The sequence below is a fragment of the Sorex araneus genome, chromosome X, assembly GCF_027595985.1.
Source record: "Sorex araneus isolate mSorAra2 chromosome X, mSorAra2.pri, whole genome shotgun sequence".
Lineage (NCBI taxonomy): Eukaryota > Metazoa > Chordata > Mammalia > Eulipotyphla > Soricidae > Sorex > Sorex araneus.
Window position 1 is genome coordinate 158930739 of NC_073313.1, and position 21549 is coordinate 158952287.

The following is a 21549-nucleotide window of genomic DNA, read 5'->3' on the forward strand; positions in this document are numbered from 1 at the left end:
GGCTGACAACGGCTGTAATTGCAGGGGACTCTGGAGACGGGTGGACGGGAGGGCGGGGGACGTGGCCAGGAGGGCAGGAAAGGCTTCTGCGTGGAAGACCGTGGGTGGGGTGGAGGGCTCTGTTCCTCCTGGGGGGGGTGGTCCCCAGAAGCTGGGAGTGGGTATGTGAGGGTGAGGGGCTGTGGCAAGCGGGAGCCCCTTTACAGTAGAGACTGCTGCCCCAGCCACACCAAGAGGGGGCGCTCTCAGTGGGTTCTGGCCCTGGAGACTGGCGGAATCTTCTGGGCTTTTTTTTTTTTTTTTTTCTTTTTGGGTCACACCCGGCGATGCACAGGAGTTACTCCTGGTTCTACACTCAGGAATTACTCCTGGCGGTGCTCAGGGGACCCTATGGGATGCTGGGATTCGAACCCGGGTCGGCCACGTGCAAGGCAAACGCCCTACCTGCTGTGCTATCGCTCCAGCCCCTCTTCTGGGCTTTGAGGCGTGTGTCCTGAGGGTCTGCTCCTTGGACCTAAGCAGTGCTAGGAGCCCAATTCTCATCCTCGAGCACATCTGTTTTTTTTTTTTTGGGGGGCACTCACACCTGGCGATGCACAGGGGTTACTCCTGGCTGTGCTCAGGGGACCCTATGGGATGCTGGGATTCGAACCTGGGTGGGCCGCGTGCAAGGCAAATGCTCTACCCGCTGTACGATTGCTCCAGCCCCCACCGCTGAGCACATCTGGAAAGTTCCACAGATCCCCCGGGGAAGGGGAAGGCCCAGGGGGGTTATCTGGGGCCCTCGGGTCTTCGTCCAGCGGCCAATACCCTCATGTCAAAGGAGTGAAAGGGAGAAGAAACTTAGAAATGTGGAGCCAGAGCAAGGCTTGCACGCTGCCAACCAGCGTTCGATCCCCGGCTTCCCATATGCTCCCCCGAGCACTGTCAGGAGTAACTCCTGAGTGCATCGCCAGGCGTGACTCCCCAACCCCCTCCTAAAAAAAAAACCTCAGAAATGTGTCCTCTTTCTCAGCACTCCCCAGCCTAGCTACCCTGCTGGCCCCGAGCCCCCGTTTCTATGATCCAGCTCAGAGGTCACTCCCGGCCAGCTTTGGGGGACCATATCAGGGGCTGGAAATTGAACCCACGTTATCCCGGTGCTAGGTGAGGTCCTTTTTTCCCTGTTGTAATATCTCCCCAGCCGCCTCCTCCTCTACCTCGAGTTTTTTTTTCTTCTTCATTTTTTTTTTTAATCTTTGGCTGCTCTAAGGCAGAAAGGCCTTAATGATCCGGAGCCATTGGCTGCCACACCCCAAAGATCTAGGCACCCCAAGTCCCTGCCCCCCCCCCCCGCGGTGGCTGTTTAGGGGTACAGGCTCTGCTGTGCCTTGGGCTCTCCCAGGCGGACCCCTCCTCTCTCCCCAGGGCAGGTCTCCCTTTGTAATTAATCCCGAAGCCCCAAAGGGGGTGCGCGCTAATGAGGAGGGTTTCAGGGTGCTAATGAGGAGAGCCCGGGGCGGCCTAGCGCAAAGTAATTTAATTATGGGTTGGGGGGGTGTTGCCTGGGACAGGGTGTCGGGAAATCCCCTGCGTAGAAGAAGCGGGGAGGGTCTTGCGCACTAATTAAAATCAGAGCCCGGCCTCCCTCCGGCCCTGCGGTCCTGGGGAGGGGAGGGGCCCCCCAATCTCGACACCGGCTTCCTGGAGCCAGCGTGGGGGCTCGGACCCCACGTGGGGCGCAGGGGGTAGCTGAGCGTGGACCCAAGCCCGGGTGGGGCGGGCAGATGCCCAAGAGCGGGGTTGGAGGCGCGGGGAGGCGGGGGTGCCAGCCTACAAGGAGGTCTGCAGGGTGAGGGTCTGGCTGGACACGGGGGAGGCCGAGGAGCAGGAGGGCGCGCGGGCTGGGGAGTCCGGGGGGGGGTCTCCGGTGGTCGCGGCGGCGGGCTGGGGGCGCAGGCCGGCCCGGGCCCGGGTGCAGACGGGGGTGAGAGGCTGGCCCGGGGGGGCGGCGCGGGGAGGAGCCGCGCAGACAATGGCCACGGCGGGGGCGGGGTAGCGGGCACGGCCGGGGGCGGTGCCCGGGGTGCGCCCGCCCAGCGCCCCTCCCCTCCCCCGCCGGCCGGTCTGGCTCGGGTCCGCGGTTCCCGGTTCGGTCCCGCCATGGGAGCCTGAGCGCCCCGCCGGCCCCCCGCGCCGGGGCCCCCCGAGGCGCAGAGCAGCGCGCGGACGCGAGGGGCGCGGAGCCGGCGCGGTGCGCGCCCGCCCGGAGCGGCCGGATACAAAGGCGGCCGCGGCGGGGTCGGTGAGTGCGGGCGGCGCGGGGCGGGCGGCCGGGGGGCGCGCGGGGGGCGCGCGGGGCGGGGCGGGGGGCGGCGGGGATCCCCGCTCCGAGCGGGCCGGCGCGGCGGGGCGCGCAAGCCCCGACTTTGGGGAGGGGGCGGAGCCGGGCCTGGCGCGCCGGGGACTTTCCTGGGCCCGGGCGCGGGGGCCTGGCCGGGCGCATCCCGAGGGGAGCGGGAGCGGGGCGGCACCCGCGGGGAGCGGCTAGGAGGTGGCCCAAGGGTGCATGCGCCCCCCGCGCGCGGGCTCGGGGAGCGGGGGTAGAGGGGGCGGGGGCCGAGGCCGGGCGCAGGGGGGTGTGTGAGGGGCCCGGGGACCCGCGCCGCGTCCCGCCGCCCCTCTGCTGGCCCCGGGACCCCGGGAGGTGGCCGCGCACCCGCGGCTTGTGGAGGGGGCAGCCCCGGGGGCCGGTGCGGGCGCCTTTGTTTTGGTGCGTGCGCACCCGGGCGCGCTGCGGGGCCGTGCAGGTGGGCCTGCGCGTGAGGTGGTCCCGGCCGCGCTGCGGGGTCGGTGCGGGTGGGCCCACGCACGGGGGGGTCCCGGTCCTACAGCGGGGCCGTGCGGGTGGGCCTGGCCAAGGGGACGCGCTCTGCGGGCCGTGGAGGGCGCCCGGAACGGGGCCTACGCAGGTAGGGGCGCACCTGTGGCCCACGGGGTGTGCAGCCTGAGCGGGTGGGTGGGGCGCCCCAGGCGTGCCGATGCAGCGTGGGGCGGGGGTGGGATTCCGAGTTGGTTTGGGGGCGTCCCGCCGCGTGGATGGGCCTGCCTGGGACCCAGGGTGCCGGCTTATGGCCTCAGGCCCTGAGGAGGGGTGGGGTGCGCGGGCGTCTTCTGCCGGCCTGCTTGGAAGATGGGGGTTTCTAGAAAAGGGCATGTGTGTGCCCAGGAGCCTCAGAGGAAGTGGAGGCTGGAGGAGTGGAGCCAGTAAGTACCCCTCACCCCAAGCTGCCCCAGGACCACCTCAGTGGGGGGGTCGAGGGGCTGGGATGGGGGCTGGCACTCCAGGGCAGCTCCCGTGCTGGGGGAGAATGGGTCTCAGGGGGGATGGGTGAGTGTCTCATCCAGGGTCTGTGTGCGCAGGGCGCCAGACCAAGGGCTGGGATACAGGGGTCTAGCCCCATGGAGGTGTCTGCCCTGGATAGACATGGGGGGTGTCCAGTACCCCAAGGGGCCACAGGCTCTCTCACTTCTGCTCTTTCTCCTTTGGGGTCCCGGCACCCCTTCACCAGGTCATCTTCCTCTTGCAGCCAGAGGTGGGGTGGACACCCTCGTTTCAGGCCAGAGGCTGCGCTCAGCATCTGCTGGGGCTTCCGCGGAGGGGGAGGGGCTGCCAGGGTTGGGGGAGGGCGGGATTGCCAGGATCGTGTCCGCAGAGACCACCAACAGCCCCGGGCCCGCCCCTGTCTGGCCCCCTCGGGGCTCTCGCCTGGCTCACTGCTGCAGGCCTGCACGTGGGGACAGAGCCCGGAGATAGGACACCCCTCCAGGTCTGCGGGCTTCGGGCGCCCCCGGCAGCGCCTGCCGCCTGCCCTGTCTGTGGCTCTGTGCTCACTAGGGGCATGGGGATACAGGTGTCGGGTGGTGGGCACAGCCCGGCCCAGCCCTCCACTAGAAGCCCCCACCCCCGCCCCATGCCCCCTCCCAGGGTGCAGCGTCCTTTGATTCTGGCGCTCTGACCTCAGACAGGAGATAACGTTTGAAGTCTCCTGTAAACGGGAGTTAATGACAGACCCGGTGCGTGGTGGCGACAGTTCATTGGACCACGAGGCAGACGGGACACTTCACACGGGCCGTCCCGCCCGGGGCACCTCTCAGTTCTGACTGCACCCCAGCACCGTCCTGAGGACCTGGGGGAACCGCCTGTGTGCGGGGTCTGAGGTGCAGGTGGGCATGAGACTCGGGCATGGGGGTGCCCCGGCCCCAGTGCCCCGTGGAGGGCAGAGCTTGCCCCTGCTGGTGTCTGGGAGCTCTGCCCAGAGCTGGAGCTTTAAGAACGGGGTTAGGGGGCTGGAGCGATAGCACAGCGGGTAGAGCATTTGCCTTGCATGCGGCCGACCCGGGTTCGATTCCCAGCATCCCATAGGGTCCCCTGAGCACCACCAGGGGTAATTCCTGAGTGCAGAGCCAGGAGTCAGCCCTGAGCATTGCCGGGTGTGACCCAAAAAAAAAAAAAGAACAGGGTTAGACCCTCAATGCAGCTGAGCCCCGTACTGGGGACGCCCCTTCTCTTGGGAGCCGTTGTCCTCAGCCCAGAGGGACAAGGTGCTGCCCTTGACCCACTTCCTGCTTCTCCAGCCACGAGGGAGCACAGGCCTGGGGGTGGTGTCCCTTTATGCTGCGTCTCCCACCTGTCTCCTGGAGAGCTTGTGCCCCCCTTCATCTATCTGTCTTTCACTCATCTATCTGTCTGTTCTTCTTTCCATCTATCTGTCCCATCCACCCATCCATCACCCATCCATCCCTCCCTCCATCCATCCATCCCTCCATCCATCCATACCTCCATTCCTCCCTCCCTCCCTCCCTCCCTCCCTCCATCCATCCCTTCATCCATCCCTCCCTCCCTCCCTCTGTCCATCCATTCATCCATCCATCCATCCATCCATCCCTCCATCCATCCATCCATCCCTCCATCCATCCATCGCTCCATCCCTCCCTCCATCCGTCCATCCATCCATCCATCCATCCATCCATCCATCCATCCATCCCTCCTTCCCTCTGTCCATCCATTCATCCATCCATCCCTCCATCCAACCATCCCTCCATCCATCCCTCCATCCGTCCATCTATCCCTCCATCCATCCATCCCTCCCTCCCTCCCTCCCTCCCTCTGTCCATCCATTCATCCATCCATCCATCCATCCCTCCCTCCATCCGTCCATCCATCCATCCATCCATCCATCCATCCATCCATCCATCCCTCCATCCATCCCTCCATCCCTCCCTCCCTCCCTCCATCCATCCATCCATCCATCCCTCCCTCCCTCCCTCCCTCCATCCATCCCTCCATCCCTCCATCCATCCATCCATCCCTCCATCTGTCTTCCCATCTGTCCGTCTGTCCATCCGTCTGTGTCCAGACCACTGGGTGTGACTGAGGGGGCGAGGTCAGGGGTTTGGACGTGAGCGGGCAGGGCCGGGAGAGGGTCCGAGTGAGGCTGGGTGACCCCATATTTGAAGAACAGAGTGGGAATTGTTGGGGGACATCAGGAAGCCCGGGCCCAGGGCAGAGGTGTGGGCCCAGCGTGGCGGCGTTTTGCTCGGCAGCTCTGTCTTGGGCCCAGGACTCCCACACTTCTCAGCGCACCTCCCCCCCCACCGGCTCTACCCTCAAGCCCCTGCAGGGGGCAGCCTTGCTCACGAGGAGAAGGTGATGGCAGACCAGGGACCCCCGCCCCCCCCCCCTTGTCCGGTTCTGCTGTGGTCTGGGGCGCAGCAGGTTCCGGCCGGGAGAACCTCAGCCCTGGGCCCCACCCGACAGCCTGCAGGGGCCCCTGGAAATGAGCAGTTACTGCTGCTCTGAGCCCCGCAGACGAGTAATTACAGGTGTGGCTGCTGGGAACGGGCTCGGGAGATGGGGGCCTGCAGAATCTGGGGTACCCTGGCATCAGGGTGGGGTGTGGGAGCGAGGCGGGGGAGGCGGGGGTGGGGGGCAGTGAGGGCCTGGCCTGCTTGTCAGGTGCAGGGGAGGGACGGGGCTGGAGGCCCAGGGCCCCTGGGGTCGCGTTGTCATGGGCGTCACACTGAGTCCCAGGATGAGATTCCGGCTTATTCCAGGGGGGCCTCTGGGGGCAGGAAGGGAGGATGCAGTCTCAGGAGGGGGCGGGGAGGTGAGCGATGGCATTTTTGGGGGTCTGCGTGTGCCCACCCTTCCACCCATGTGAAAGATGCTGTTTGGTTAGAAGCTGAACCTTGCTAAGTCATGCCCGTTGTGCGTGTGTGTGTGTGTGTGTGTGTGTATGTGAGTGGGTGTGCGTATGTATATGTGTGTTTGAGTGTGCATGTGTGTGTGTGTGCATGAGGGGTGTGTGTGCCTGAATGTGCGTGTGTGCGAGTGTGTGTGTGTGTGTGCACATGTGAAGGTGTACGTGTGTGAGTGTCCGTGTATTTGTGTGCTTGCGTGTGTGTCTGTGCACGAGTGTCTCAATGTGTGTGCATGTCTGTGTGTGTATATGTGTGCATGTGTGTGTGCATGTGAGTGTGCACGTGTATGTGCATGTGTCTTTGTGCTTGTGTGTGTGTCTGTGTGTGTGTCTGAGTGTGTGTGTGTGTCTGTGTTTGTATGTGCGTATGTTTGTGTTAGAGTGTGTGTGTGTCTTCACACCCATTTTATGGGCCTGGAAATGGGTGCTGGGGTCCCTCAGGGCCCCAGAGCCCCAGGGAGGGCGGCTTCCCTGCTGGGGTGCCTGTGGTTCCTGGGTTCCAGGTTGGTGTGGGGGTCCTAGACCTGGGGCCCTGTCCAGGTCTGGGGGCTTTACTCCTGGAGCACTGGGTAGTACCCGGTTTTCCTGCACCCCCAAACATCCCTGAGTGCAGGGAGCGTGGGTCCCGTTTTGGCTGTGGGGGGCCAGGCGCACTGTGGGCCTGAGGAGCTGCATCCGGTCCTGCTTCGCCCCGGAATGGAGATTGGGGTGGCCCTGGGGCAGTGGCCACGCTGGCGATGTCCCTCTCCGGCACTCCGGGACTTGGTTTTCAGGCATGAGCTGAGGCTGAGGCCAGGGGGGCGGGGGGGGCTTTCAGAACCTAGAGCCCAGGTGCCCCCTGCCCTCCCCACCCTGTCATCTGCCGGCCAGCTGCTCCCACAGCCTGGCCACAGGGCTGCCCCTACCCCTCGCTCCTCCCGGTGCTCCCACCCGTGCTCCCTGGTGCTCCCACCTCTTTTCCCCCTGGTGCTCTCGCACCTGTGCTCCCTGGTTTCCCACTCTCGTGCTCCTGTGGTGCTCCCGTCCATGATCCCCCGGTGCTCCCATCCGTGCTCCCCCTGGTGCTCCCACTCATCTTTCTCCCCCGCTCCGTGCTCCCAGCTGTGCTCACTCCTGCCCCCAGTCATGGCAGCTATGACATGCCCAGGCCATAGCGGGGCACAGCAGGACCCTCCGGAGACTGACTGAAGAAGGTCTTGGGCTGCAGGGGCGGGTGGGGACAGGGCTGCCGTCCCCGGCCCACCTGCCCCAGGTGCCTTCTGTCTGTGTGTTTGGAGGCGGGGTGGCCAGCACTGGGCTCCCGGGGTGCCCTGAGCCGGGGCCTGGATTCCCCAGTGAAACAGGGCCCAGGGAGCGCCTCACCCCTGCTGCCGGTGCCCAGTGCCTCAGGGCCCGCCTCGCCCTCCACGCCCCTCCCGTGCCCCATCTGGGTCTGGGGGAGGCTGGGAGCCAGGTGCTGGTGTGTGTGGGGTGGGGGCAGGGATCCTTGCTCGGCAGCGCTGGGTGGGGTGCCCCGCAGAGCAGGCACAGATCTGTCATCCCAGAACCTGCCCGGCCGGCCGCAGGCGCAGGGGGAGGCGGGGGTGTGTGTGTGTGGAGGGGGTGGGCGGTGTGAGCCTGTCTGGGCCCAGAGACCACGTGTGTGCACGTGGGTGCCCTGCGTGTGTGCCCTGTGCCCGCGTGTGTCTGTGTGTGCCTGTGCTGTGTGTGCGTGTGTTTGGCGGGGCCCAGCCTCGCCCCCTCTGGGACCAGGCCGACGGGGGAGCAGGTGACTCCAACCCGGCTCCTTTCGGCCACGGCGCGAGCTGGGGATCCGGGGTCCCGCCTGCCCCCGCCGGCCCGCTGATGAGAAGCCCATTCCTGGCCCCAGCCGGGCGCTGAGCTCACGTCTGGCGGCCCCAGGCAGGCCCGGCTGCAGGCGCGGGCGGGCTCCTGGCGCCGGCTGTGCCTGCCCACCGCACCCCTCCCGGCAGCCTGGGCAGCGGTGCCCGGGTGCCCACCTGGCCCGGGCTCCCTGCTGGGGGCTGCACTTGAGTTCCGGGGGGATGAGGGATGCCGTGGGGACACTGGCCATGCTGGTCCCTCTCGTCCTGGTCTTGTCCGCTCTGGGGGGTGCTGGGGCCCCTCCTGCCTGGGTGCAGCCCTGGCCACGGGACCAGCAGCCCTTACACACCTGGGTCAGTTGTTGAGGGCGCAGAGGCCCGGCAGTCCTGCCGCCTGCGTTTATTCTGGCTGCTCCTCACATGGGCCCTGCCCCAGCCTGTGAACTGACCCCTCTCCTGTGCCCTGTCAGATGCCCCGTCATCTGGTCGTCATCTGGTCGTCTGAGGTCCCGTCCCCTGTCGAGGTCCCACCCCCTTCCTCCGCCCCAGCAGCCTGGCACGGTCTCAGCGGGCCCGCCCCAGCCCTGCGGGTGCCCGCCCCGGCTGACCACCTGAGCGGCCATGGGAAGGGCCTGGGCTGTGCTTCCAGCCGGCTCCCCCGCCCCGCCCCCACCCTGCCTGTTGCCAGGTTCCCACTGGCTTCTCTGGAGCTGCGATTGTTTCCTGAAGAAACCTGATCCCACACTCGGACAAAAGCTGGGGCCCCGCCGAGAGCCCGTCCTGTCCCCACGTCCCTCACCCCCAACCCTCCCTGACCTCGCGGTGAATGCTGGGGACGGGTTCCAGGACCTGGTGGCTGTCATCGCCCAGGCAACCGGGGGCTGGGGTTGCCATGACGATCAATGCGGGAGAAGTTGGACAAAGGCTCCCCCCAGCCAAAGGCTCCCCCCGGCCGGCCAGGCCTCCTGCAACCGCTGCAGGATCATCCCGAGGCACATGCCATTAATTTCGTGTCTGAAAGCCTTTGGGGGAGAAGGGCCCCCTTCTCTGGCTCTCCCCCCACCCCTGCACCCCTGGCCGCCTTTTAACCCCACGCAATCCATGGTGGATTCCAGCCGGGGAGCCATGGGGTGTCTGGGTCTCAGGGGGCGAGGCAGGAAGCACGCAACCCCTCCCCACTTCACCCCTGTAGCCTCCCAACAGCCCAGAGAGAGGGGGACCTTCTCAGCATGACCCCCACCACTCCTGGGGCACAGGTGGTACAGCAAGAGAGAGCATCCTTGCATCCCTTTATTTTATTTTATTTTATTTTTGGCCTTTTGGGTCCCACCCGCCGATGCTCAGGGCTCACTCCTGGCTCTGCACTCAGGAATCACTCCTGGCGGTGCTCGAGGGACCCTAGGGGATGCCGGGGATCGGAGCCCGCTCAGCCATGTGCAAGGCAGACGCCCTCCCCACTGTGCTGTCGCCCTGGCCCCAAGCATCCTCTGTTTTGGCCGTCCGCCTGGAGGACAGGGACAGCTTTGGAAGGTGGGGGACAGAGCAGGGCACCTGCCTGGCATGGACTTCCTTTGGGCGTTTGAGGTGGTGGTGAAGGGGTGTGGGCGTGAGTTTACACGCATGTGCTCATGCGCCCACGTGCATGGGTTTGCATGGGGATGCACGCACGAGTGTACCCCGGCATCTACAAGATAGTACCTGTACCCCCGGTGGACAGCTGTGTGCACCCAGGTGGGGAACTGTACACTTCCTGGACTCTCCCAGGTGCCCCCCACCTTGCCCACTTCAGGAGCTCACTTTGCACCTGCTTCTCGACCCTTCCTCTCGCTTCCACCCACCCCTGTACCCCTGCCGGCAGGGCTGCTCAGATGCAGGCACACGCCCTCCGTCCACCCCATGCCTGTGGCAGGGAGGCAGGCCAATGCCAGAGTGGCATGCTCCCCTTGGCTGGGGGCGGGGTAGTGCAATGTACAGTGCACAGTTTACTGACCCCCGTCCAGCCTGCCGCTGTCCCTGTCCTCCCCTCCCGTCCAGCCTCTCTGGGGCGTGGGACTGCTTGCTGGCTGAGAAGACACGGTGCCAGTGTTCCCTCTGCCTCTTCTTTTTTTTTTTTTTTTGGCTTTTTGGGTCACACCCGGCGATGCACAGGGGTTACTCCTGGCTCTGCACTCAGGAATTACTCCTGGCGGTGCTTGGGGGACCCTATGGGATGCTGGGAATCGAACCCAGGTCGGCCGCGTGTGAGGCAAACGCCCTCCCTGCTGTGTTATCGCTCCAGCCCCTCCCTCAGCCTCTGGGGCTGGGTCACCTGGGCGTCACCTGCTCCTGAGCCCTTGGCACAGCCCGGGGTGCTCTTCCAAAGGCCAGCGGCACCTGGGAGGACCATGCCTGCTTGGGGGGACTTTCCTGCCTGGCCCCCATGCCCCGTGAGCTCAGCGGCCCCCCATGGACTCGGCGTCTCCCCGCTTCTCTCCCCAGGACCCTCGCTGTTTTCTCTCTGAGCTGAGCCCACCCATCCAGCAAGATAGAGACCCTCCGGGTGCCGGTGGAGTTCCTGAAGGTGCCCCTTGGCCTGCGGAAGCCTGCGCTGAAGGAGGTGCCCGTGGGCCCCCCCGGGAGGCCTCCAGCCACGGCCCTGGAGCGCTACAAGGCCCGGCGCTCCGACGCCATGGACACCGAGTCCCAGTACTCGGGCTACTCCTACAAGTCGGCCCACTCCCGCGGCTCCCGCAAGCACAGGTGGGCACAGGAGGGCGCAGCAGGCACGGGGAAGGGCACAGGTGTAGCAGGGGGCATAGGCAGACACAGGTGTATATGACAGGCACAGGTGGGCACAGGTGAGCACAGGTAGATACAGATGGACACAGGTGGTGCAGGTGACATAGACAGGCACAGGTTCCTATAGACAGGCACAGGTGGGCACAGGTGTATATGACAGGCACAGGTGGGCACAGGGGGATACAGGTGGGCACAGGTGAGCACAGGTGAATACAGGTGGATACAGATGGACACAGGTGAGCACAGGTGGTGCAGGTGACAGACAGGCATAGGTTCCTATAGACAGGCACAGGTGGGCACAGGTGTATATGACAGGCACAGGTGGGCACAGGCAGATACCGGTGGTCACAGGTGGTACAGGTGACATAAGCATAGGTACCTATAGACAGACAGGCACCGGTGGGCACAGGTAGATACAGGTGGATGCAGATGGTGCAGGTGGGCATATATAGGCACAGGTGCATATAGACAGGCACAGATGGGCACAGGTAGGTACAGGTGTGTGCAGGTGGGCATTTACAGGCATAGGTGCATATAGATAGGCACAGGTGGGCACAGGTAGATACAGGTGGGCACAAGGTGTAGTGGGCACAGGTGGTGCAGGTGGGCATAGGCACAGGTGTATATAGGTGGGCACAGGTGAACATAGATACAGGTGGTACAGGTGGGCATATACAGGCATAGGCGCCTATAGACAGGCACAGGTGAGCACAGTGGTGCAGGTGGGCATAGACAGGCGCAGGTGGGCACAGGTAGCTACAGATGGGCACAGGTGAATGCAGGTGGGCACAGGTAGCTACAGATGGGCACAGGTGGGTGCAGGTGGGCACAGGTAGCTACAGATGGGCACAGGTGGATGCAGGTGGGCACAGGTGGATGCAGGTGGGCACAGGTGGATGCAGGTGGGCACAGGTGGATGCAGGTGGGCACAGGTGGCCAGGCACGGGGCTGCGGTGGGCACTGGTGGGCACAGGATTGCTGCGTGTAGGACGGGGTGGGCGCCTGTGAGCTGACCTGCCCCGCCCCCTCCCCAGGGACCGCCGAGACCGCCACCGCTCCAAGAGCCGGGACGGGAGCCGCGGGGACAAGTCGGTGACCATCCAGGCCCCTGGGGAGCCACTGCTGGACAACGAGTCCACGCGGGGGGACGAGCGGGTGAGTGTGGGGCCCAGGTGCAGCCCTGTCTGGCCAGTGCTCGGTAGGAGGGGCAGCAGGTGGGCTCCCCTGTCCACCGGGGCCCTCGAGGAAAGAGGGGAAGGTGGGTGGGCCGGAGTGGGGTCCGGGGGGTCGGGCCGAGAGGGGTCCTGGAGGTCTGGCTCAGGAGCCTGGGTGACTCTGAGAGGCTGCGACTCCCGCCAGCTCTGAGCCCAGCCTGCGTTCACCGAGACCCGGGTCCTCACCGGCAGAAGTGGGCATCTTGGGAGCTGCTCTGCCCGCCCCATGGCTGCTTCCTGGGGGCGGAGCCCTGTCCATCACCTGGCTCCTGAGCCTGCTTGGCTGAGCCTGGCCTGGATCTGAAGCCCAAGTTTCCCCCCCAAACCGGGGCGGGGGTGGCTCTGGGCACCGACACCCTCTGTCCTCTCCTCGCCCGGGCGGCTGCAGGACGACAACTGGGGCGAGACCACCACCGTGGTGACCGGCACCTCGGAGCACAGCATCTCCCACGATGACCTCACGCGCATCGCCAAGGACATGGAGGACGGCGTGCCGCTGGACTGCTCGCGCCACCTGGGCGTGGTGGCGGGCGCCGCCCTGGCGCTGCTGTCCTTCCTGACGCCGCTGGCCTTCCTGCTGCTGCCCCCGCTGCTGTGGCGGGACGAGCTGGAGCCGTGCGGCGCGGCCTGCGAGGGCCTCTTCATCTCCGTGGCCTTCAAGCTGCTCATCTTGCTGCTGGGCAGCTGGGCGCTCTTCTGCCGGCGGCCGCGCGCCGCGCTCCCGCGCGTCGTTGTGCTGCGCGCGCTGCTCATGGTGCTGGTCTTCCTGCTCGTGGCCTCCTACTGGCTCTTCTACGGCGTGCGCATCCTGGACGCGCGTGAGCGCAGCTACCAGGGCGTCGTGCAGTTCGCCGTGTCTCTGGTGGACGCGCTGCTCTTCGTGCACTACCTGGCCGTGGTCCTGCTGGAGCTGCGCCAGCTGCAGCCGCACTTTACGCTCAAGGTGGTGCGCTCCACGGACGGCGCCAGCCGCTTCTACAACGTGGGCCATCTCAGGTGCGGGGCGGGGCCTGGCCGGCGGGGCGGGGCCTGGCCGGGTGGGCGGGACCTCGGCTGGGGTGGGTGGGGTCTGGGCAGCCAGTGCCAGGGGCGGAGCTGGGGATGGGTGGTAAGTAGGGGATGGGGTGGAGTTTGGGCAGATAAGGGGGGTTGGGAGGGTGGGTATCGGGGAAAGGTGGCTTTCCTCTACCAAGAGCAGGTTTGCATCACCATTTGCTGCTTGCAGGAAGGGTCCTTGGCTCAGTGGGGTGGGGGTGCCTGCAGGGAGGCTGAGGATAACAGGTTACAGACTCGGTTTTCTGAGAGAGAGTGGTGTGGGTCCAGGGGCACATGAGGCTTGAGCGGCCCCCAGGTTCTCCAGCCCCCAGTGGTGGGCAGGATGTGCCTGGTCCCCAGCAGGGAGTTGGGAGGAAAGGCTTGGCAGGGTGGGACCCCCACTGGGCCCCCGGTCTGCCCTGGGATGAGGCAGTAAGCCAGAGTGAGCTGCACCCCGCTTTTCTTCTGTCCCAGCCGCACACTCCATTTCTCCCGTGTCTGCCCTGCCTAGCCCTGCTGTCCCCCCTCTCATGTGCATGTGTCTCCCTGCCGTTTCCCCGCAGTATCCAGCGCGTGGCCGTGTGGATCCTGGAGAAGTACTACCACGATTTCCCCGTCTACAACCCTGCCCTCCTCAACCTCCCCAAGTCCGTCCTGGCCAAGAAAGTGTCCGGCTTCAAAGTGTATTCCCTGGGAGAGGGTGAGCATATCATCCTCCCAGTCTGTCCGCCCCTCTGTCCGCCCTATGCCCCGCCCAGTATCCCCGGCTGCTCTGCCCAGCCCTGCCCGCCACAGTGACCCCCGGGTGCAGTCAGGGTGGGGCAGCAGGGTCCAGGGTGCCAGGCTGCCTGCCCTGCACGTGGCCAGACCTTCTTGTTCTCCCTGCAGAGAACAGCACCAACAACTCCACTGGCCAGTCGCGGGCCGTTATCGCAGCCGCTGCCCGGAGGAGGGACAACAGTCACAATGAATACTACTACGAGGAGGCAGAACATGAGCGGAGGGTGCGCAAGCGCAGGGCCAGGTGCGTCCTGGGGCGCAGACAGGGCGCGGAAGGGGAGAGGTGGAGAGTGGAAGGGGCAGGATGGATGGGCGGGGCTTGCTGGTGGGTGGGGCTATGAGGGTGTGGCTAAACAGGCTACTGGGGCGGGGCTATAAGAACTGGGTGGAAGGAGAGACCCTCTGGTGGGCGGGGCTTGGAGGGGCGGGGCTAGGAAGAACTGGGTGAAAGGAGAGATGGAGACCCTCAGGTGCCCCTCTGTCCGCCCAGAGGCTGAAGAGGGTGGATTCTGCTGGGTGTTCAGAACTATAAGGGGCGGGGCTAGATGGGGCGGGACTTTGGGGCGGGGTCATGAGGTGCAGGGTCAAATAAGCTTGATGGGTGGGCGGGGCTAGGAAGGACCTCTAGGTGGGAGAAGTGGAGACCCCCAGGTAGGCGGGGCTATATGAGCCGTGTTGGGGGAGGGGCTATGGGGCAGGGCTAGATGGCCTTGCTGAGTGGACAGGCCTAGGCAGGACTGCTGGGCGGAGGGAGAGATGGATACCCCTAGGTGGGCGGGGATGGAAGGGGCGAAGCTAGTGAGTCTATGTTGGGTAGGCGAGGCGAGGCAGGACTGTGCTGTGTGGACGGGTCGGAGCTGGAAGGACATGGGCTGGATGGGGACTTGCTGGACCAGATGAGCCAGGACACAGGTGCAGCTGGGCTGGACAGGAGATTTAGTGAGGTGCCCCGCAGATCCCGGAGCCTTGTTCTACAGGGGGAGCCTTTTACTTGTAAAATAAGGTCTGTCTGTCTGCTGATCCCTTGGTAAATTCTTTTTTCTTGTCAGTCATTACGTTTGTTTTGGGCCACACTGATGATGCTTAGGGGTTACTACTGGCTCTGCACTCAGAAATTACTCCTGACAGCAGGGGGACCGTGTGGGATTCTGGGAATTGAACCTGGGTTGGCTATGTGCAGAGCAAGCGCCCTACCCACTGTGCTATCGCTCCAGCCCCACTTTTTTTTTAAAATACTTTTATTTTGTTGTGGGGCTGGTGTTGCTGAGGGGGTTTTCCAGCGGTCCTTAGGGGTTCCTTTGGGCAATGCTCCGGGATCAACCCCTGTCACTCTTTTTTTGTTTGATTTTGATTTTTGGATGACACCCAGAGATACTCAGGGGTTACTCCTGGCTCATGCACTCAGGAATTACTCCTGGTGGTGCTCGGGGGACCATATGGGATGCTGGGAATCGAACCCGGGTCAGCCGCGTGCAAGGCAAATGCCCTCCCCGCTGTGCTATTGCTCTAGCCCCTGCCCTGGTGAATTCTTAAGTGAGGTTCACTACTCATCCCATGACGAAAGTGGCTGTTTACAGCCTACCCTGTGGGGATTCCTTTGTGTGTGGGTGGGTGAGGCCTCAGGAGAGAGCCTTCCCCCCTCGACTTTCTGTTCCTCAAGGTTTGGGGGGGGGGTTGCCCTGTCCGTGGGTCTTCCAGCCTGTCCCCGGTGGTCTCTGAAATAGTGATGAACCACAGATGTCTCTACTCGCCCCTCCTCCTGTCCTACCTGGGCCTCAGCTCAGGGCCTTTCTTTCCCCCATCAGTGGGAGGGGGAGGTACAGGGGAGCGGAGAAAACTCTGCACTGAGATCAAAGACCCTCAGGAAGGAAAAGGCTGCAGTGGTCGGGTGTTGCTGCAGTGTCCAGCTCGGATCCTGGCTCCTCTTCACCCCCTATCTGGCACCCTGCTTTTTTGGTACCCGTGGGTGGATTCCAGGACCTAGTGAGTCTCCGTAAATGAGGCGATGATCCCATTCCTGCCTCAAGGCTGTTTCTGAGATGTGCTTAGTGGCCTGCGTGCTGGTGTTCCTCCAGGCCTGTGTCCTGACCTTCCCTGCCTTGTCTCCTGTGCAGATGGGCAGGCTGTGTCTGACACTGTCACCCCCCACCCAGCACACAATGTACAGTCACAGACATGCGAGTGAGAATACCCAAACACACACACACACATACATACACAGGCACATGCGTGCAAGCATGCCTGGCGCACATGCACGCCTGCCCTTGGCCTTGGGCTCTGTGCCATCTCAGAGGAGCAGGAGCGCCGGCCTTGCCCAGGTGTGGGGGCTGGAGCTGGGGAAGGTGCCAGGCACACCTGTTGTCCCCAGGCTCGTGGTGGCCGTGGAGGAGGCCTTCACCCACATCAAGCGGCTGCAGGAGGAGGAGCAGAAGAACCCCAGGGAGGTGATGGACCCCCGGGAGGCTGCCCAGGCCATTTTTGCGTCCATGGCCCGTGCCATGCAGAAGTACCTGCGCACCACCAAGCAGCAGCCATACCACACGATGGAGAGCATCCTGCAGCACCTGGAGTTCTGCATCACCCACGACATGACACCCAAGGTGGGCCTGCCCCACCTCCCTGAGGCCCCGCCCCTCTCCTGTTCACCTGCTACTGAGGCCCCACCCCTCCTCTCCCTTGAGGCCACACCCTCGCCCTTAAGGGCTTTCTGCTTTAGGTTCCACCCCTAGAGCTCCACCCCTCCGCCCATTGGTCCCAGCACCTGGAGGCCGGCTCTTCCTGCCTTGAGGCCTTGCCCTCGAGGCCACGCCCTCGCCCTCGCCCTTAAGGGCCTTCTGCTTTAGGCCCCGCCCCTATCCTGTGATGCTCCGCCCTCTAGAGCTCCACTCCTCCACCCATTGGTCCTAACCCCTCGAGGCTCCGCCCCTCCTCCCTTGATGCCATGCCCTCGAGGCCACACCCTCGCCCTTAAGGGCCTTCTCCTTAGGCCCCGCCCCCTATCCTGCGATGCTCCGCCCTCTAGAGCTCCACCCATTGGTCCTAACCCCTCGAGGCCCCGCCCCTCCTCCCACGATGCTCCTCCCGCAATGGACCACTCCTCCCCAGGCCTTCCTGGAGCGATACCTGGCGGCCGGCCCCACCATCCAGTATCACAAGGAGCGCTGGCTGGCCAAGCAGTGGACGCTGGTGAGCGAGGAGCCAGTGACCAGCGGGCTCAAAGATGGCCTCGTGTTCCTGCTCAAACGCCAGGACTTCAGCCTGGTGGTCAGCACCAAGAAGGTGCCGTTCTTCAAGCTCTCCGAGGAGTTCGTGGACCCCAAGTCGCACAAGTTCGTCATGAGGCTGCAGTCGGAGACGTCCGTGTGACCCCGCGGGGCACCTGGGTCCTGGGGGGGCTCGGGGCGCCTCCTGCTCCCGGCGTTTTTACTTGAATCAGCCCCTCCCGCCTCTCCCCAGAAGCTCCCCCCCCCGTTCCCTCTCACACCCGCGCACCCCAGGCCACTCCCGCGGGGTGTGGGGTCCCCTCTGGAAAGTTCTCTGGGGGCGCGGGCAGTCCACACGCCTTCAGAGCAAGGGGGATCTCATCCTTCACCCCGAGACCTCATTCTGTTTCTGAACTTTCCCCATCCTGTGCCACTGTGGGTAAACCGAGGCAGCCCCTGGGTTTGGCGGGCTTTTCCTGGGCAGCCCCTGGGGGTGCAGGAGAGATGCCCCCATCGTCACTAGAGCTCTGAACCTGCCTCCACCACTTGTCCTGGTCCGGGGGTCCCTTGGGGAGGCTCCGCAGGCCCCATACTCCCATTCTATACCAGCATTTTCCTCCCAGCTCCCATGGCACCATTCCCTCCTCCACTCCAGAGACCTGTGGCCTCAGGTATCCGGGGGGCGCCGCTCCCCCCAGCCCCTGCCTTAAGCCCACTTTGCCTCAGGGGGCTCCTTGCTCTCCCCCACCTGCTGGGCTCCCTCTGAGTGGGGGAGGGGCCTCTCCGCTGCCCGGGGGAGGGGTCCTCCCCACGTGGCTCCCCGTCTTCACCTCCTGTCTCAGCTGCTGGGATGTTCCTTCTCATGAGCAGAAGCTGCCGACCCTCTGTCACCCACGTAGATCTGAGCCTGATGTTCCTTCTCTGTCTGTGGTGTGTCGTTGCGATGGGGGGGGGGGCAGGCGGGCAGCGCCCCGAGTCTCCAGCTGGGTCCCTGGGTGGCCGATTGTTCTGCCAGCATCTCTCACATGCCCTCAAGGCTGACACCCCTAGCAGTGTCCCCCCAAGACTGGCCCCCTTATCAGCATGCCCAGAGGCTGACCCCCAGCTCTTAGCTGGGGCTTCCTCGGGGTCCCGGGCTGCCTGTTTGGTGCCCTCTGACACCCATCCACCATGGTGGCCCGTCTTACTCATGGGCTGGTGGGTGGGGCTCCCTCGGAGGCCAGCCCCACCCTTCCCCCACTGGACTGTGAGGTGTGGAGGGAACAGAGTGGACAGTCCTTCCCCGGGGGCCTCGGGGGACTCTTTCGGGTCTGGTCTCAAATACCTCAGTGTCCTGGAGAGGCCCAGCGCGGCCGGGGGCCTGAGCTGGGGCCCCTTTTAAGAACCTGCCATGATTTAGATCACTGTGACCCTCCCTTCCGCTCCTAACCAAGGGCTGGAGCCCCAGGGCCAGTTCTGGGGTGTCCGCCTCCCGACCGTGGGGGGCACTTCCATGCTGTGAACAGGAGCCCGTCCTGTCCGTCCACGGGGCGGGGCCCAGCGCCCTTCTGGCTGTGACCCCATCACTGCGCCTCCGTGTCCGCCAGGACACGAGCTGCCCGCCCCACCTACCTCGCCGCCCTGCTGGTCCCGCTGTGTCTCCTGCCTCTCCGTTCTCGCCCCTCCCTCCTCCCTGCCTCCTCATCCCCCCGTATCCCCGATACCTGTGTTGAGGCTGGGGACCCCCACGCCCTCGTTTGTAAATCGCTCCGTGGTTGTGCATCTCTTCTGCTGGCCCAGACGAGCTCCCTGCCCTCCCACCTTCTGTCCGCCCTGTCTCTCTCTGTCCGTCCGTCCGTCTCTCTTCTCTGCCCTTCCTGCGGGGCGGTGTCTGCTGATGGCTTGGTCCCGGCGTGTACTGTTGCGGTTTGCTGTAGGCGCCAAAGGGAGGGCGTTTGCCAACCCCCTTCCGAGTGAGACTGTAAATGTAGTTTCCACTAGGTCCCCCCTCCCGGCCCTCCTACCCCCCCCCTTTTTTTTTTTTTGGGTTACAGAGCTGAGACCTTATGCATGCATGTAGAAAAAAAATTGTACAATGTAAAGTTTTTGTTTAATATATAAAAAGCTTGTTTTTACAGTTTGCAGTGGATCTAAATCTTACGGCAATTTTAGGGGAGGTTTTTTTTTTTTTTCTCGTCGACCTAGGAACTAAAACTGTACAATTTTTTTTTTTTATATATAAAATAAAAACATTTGACTTTTGTGGGTGTGTCCTGCTGCTTGCTAGTGTGGCCCCAGACCCTCAGCTCCCAGGCCTCGGGGAGATGGGTGGGTGCTGAGCCCCTTTCCGCCCCGGGTCCCTCCTGGTGTGTGGCAGGACGGGGCAGGAAGTCCCCACTCAGAGCCCGGTGCTCCCGGGCTGTTTGTGAGGAAAGAGCCTTTCTGGGGCTCGCTGGCGGGGAGAACGCCTTGTATTTCATAGAGAAAAGTTCCTTTTTTTTTTTCTTTTTTGGTTACATCCGGTGATTCCCAGGGCCTGCATTCAGGAATTACTCCTGGGGCTGGAGCAATAGCACAGCAGGTAGGGCGTTTGCCTTGCACTCGGTCGACCCGGGTTTGATTTCCAGCATCCCAAAGGGTCCCTTGAGCACCGCCAGGAGTAATTCCTGAGTGCAGAGCCAGGAGTAACCCCTATGCATCGCCGGCTGTGACCCAAAAAGAAAAAAAAAATTACTCCTGGTGGTGCTCGGGGGGACCCTATGGGATGCTGGGAATCGAACCTGGGTTGACCGTGTGCAAGGCAAACCCTACCTGCTGTGCTATCGCTCAAGCCCCCAAGGGAAGTTCCTGAGGGCAGGTCTCACCTCAGCTTTCAGGCAGGCAGGGAAAGCGTTCAAGCGGTTTATATGATGACTGACGGGAAGGGACTGGAAGGTTCCAGTGTTTACACAGAGGGAAGGTCCCGGGTCCTAGTGGCTGTCAGGACCCCCCCTCCCATTCTCTCCAGCTGCCGTCCCGGCTGTCCCCAGGAATGGGCCAGTGGCTCTGCACTCAGCTGCCTTTAGAGCTCAGAGACCCCCACAGCGTGTGCTGGTGCAGGGTTAGGCGAGAGCCCCCAGTTCAATCCCTGCCACTGTATGTGTCACCCGGGCACCCCTGGGTGTGGCCTGGTGGTCCCAGCCCTGCAGGGCCACACCGTCAGCTCTTACATGAACACACCTGCATGTGGCTGGCAGAATCCCCAGGAGGGGCCCCCGTGCCCCCCGAGTGCTGCTTGGGAGATTCCCACCCTCACCCCCGAAAAAGAGACAAAAACAAACAAAAAAAAGAATCAACCTGGGTGGGGTGGGCTTGTGGCAGACCACCTGCCTTGCATGTGTAGAAGGCCTGAAACCGCAGACGGTGACTCGGGGCTGTCACGGAAACACAAGCCCCCCCAGTTCCCAGAGCCGGTCATGCCTGGGGGAAAGGGGGAACTCTGGGAAGGCAGCGGGCCGAGAAGGGCGGGAAGAGGGAGTCCCAGCCTGGCCCGCACACCCCACCCCAACATGTGCACACAATTTGGTAGTGGCATACACCCCAGAGCTGCCCCCCACCCCCGTTCCCACGACCTGCCGCCCCCCTCCCCCGCCAATGCAGGCCTGTGGTTTCGCTTCTGCTTTTGATTTGTTGGAAATTCATTCTGGGACGCAGCCACCGTCACACCCGGCCGCCTCTTCTCTGCCCTGGGATGCCCCTCAGAGCCGGGCTCCGGGGTGAGGGGAACGTCGTCCAAGGGGACATCTGGGTTTTCACCCCAGGAGGGTTGGGAATTATGGGGGAAGCGTGTTCAAGACTGGGGAACTGGAGCTAGAGCGACAGCACAGCGGGTAGGGCCTTTGCCTTACATGCAGTCGACCCAGGTTCGATTCCCAGCATCCTATAGGGTCCCCCAAGCACCGCCAGGAGTGATTCCTGAGTGCATGAGCCAGGAGGAACCCCTGTGGATCGTCGAGTGTGACCCAAAAAGCAAAAAAAGAAAAAACAAAAAAGACAGGGGTACTGGGCGTAGCCTCTCTTGCTTTAGCTGTTGGGGGCACAGCTGTGTAGCTCAGAGCAGATCCAAAGATAAAGAGGATGTTTGCTCAGCCTCTCTGTTCCTGGGACTGGGGTCTACAGCTCCGCACTCTGCGGGTGTAGACCCAGGTTCTGTGTCTACTAGCACGACTGCAGGCGGCTACCAGGGCATGAGCTGGACGCAGCAGGCCAGCGGGGGTCACCACCCAGAGTGGCCGTGGTCCCAGAGCTGAGTAGGGAGCCGCCAGTTACTGAGCTGCAAGCTTCCCCAGGTTTCCATGACAACGTTTCAAAGCCTTTCTCCTTGGCATCCTTCGGCGCCAAAGACGCTGACTAAACCCAAGACCAAAAAAAAAAAAAAAAAGAAAAGAAAAAGAAAGAAAGAAAAAGAAAAATAACCCAAAATGAAAAGCAGTGAGGCCGGACTTCATTCAAACCC

The 21549-nt window shown here is 63.7% G+C and overlaps 1 protein-coding gene across 4 annotated transcripts; it reads left to right on the forward strand.

Annotated features, from left to right (window-relative positions):
* Nucleotides 1-2092: 2092 nt before the first annotated feature.
* VANGL2 (VANGL planar cell polarity protein 2) lies at nt 2093-19317 on the forward strand. Of its 4 annotated transcripts, none has more exons than XM_055122882.1 (8): nt 2093-2284; nt 10544-10804; nt 11878-11998; nt 12446-13053; nt 13656-13792; nt 13981-14116; nt 16241-16472; nt 16978-19317. In XM_055122882.1, the coding sequence occupies exons 2-8, from the start codon at nt 10734-10736 to the stop codon at nt 17236-17238; spliced, it is 1566 nt and encodes a 521-aa protein (XP_054978857.1). In that variant the 5' UTR covers nt 2093-2284; nt 10544-10733; the 3' UTR covers nt 17239-19317. The 4 variants fall into 4 exon arrangements, with proteins under 4 accessions (XP_054978857.1, XP_054978860.1, XP_054978859.1 ...); XM_055122885.1 differs by lacking the exon at nt 2093-2284 and adding an exon at nt 2928-2951; XM_055122884.1 differs by lacking the exon at nt 2093-2284 and adding an exon at nt 3138-3246.
* Nucleotides 19318-21549: the final 2232 nt, after the last annotated feature.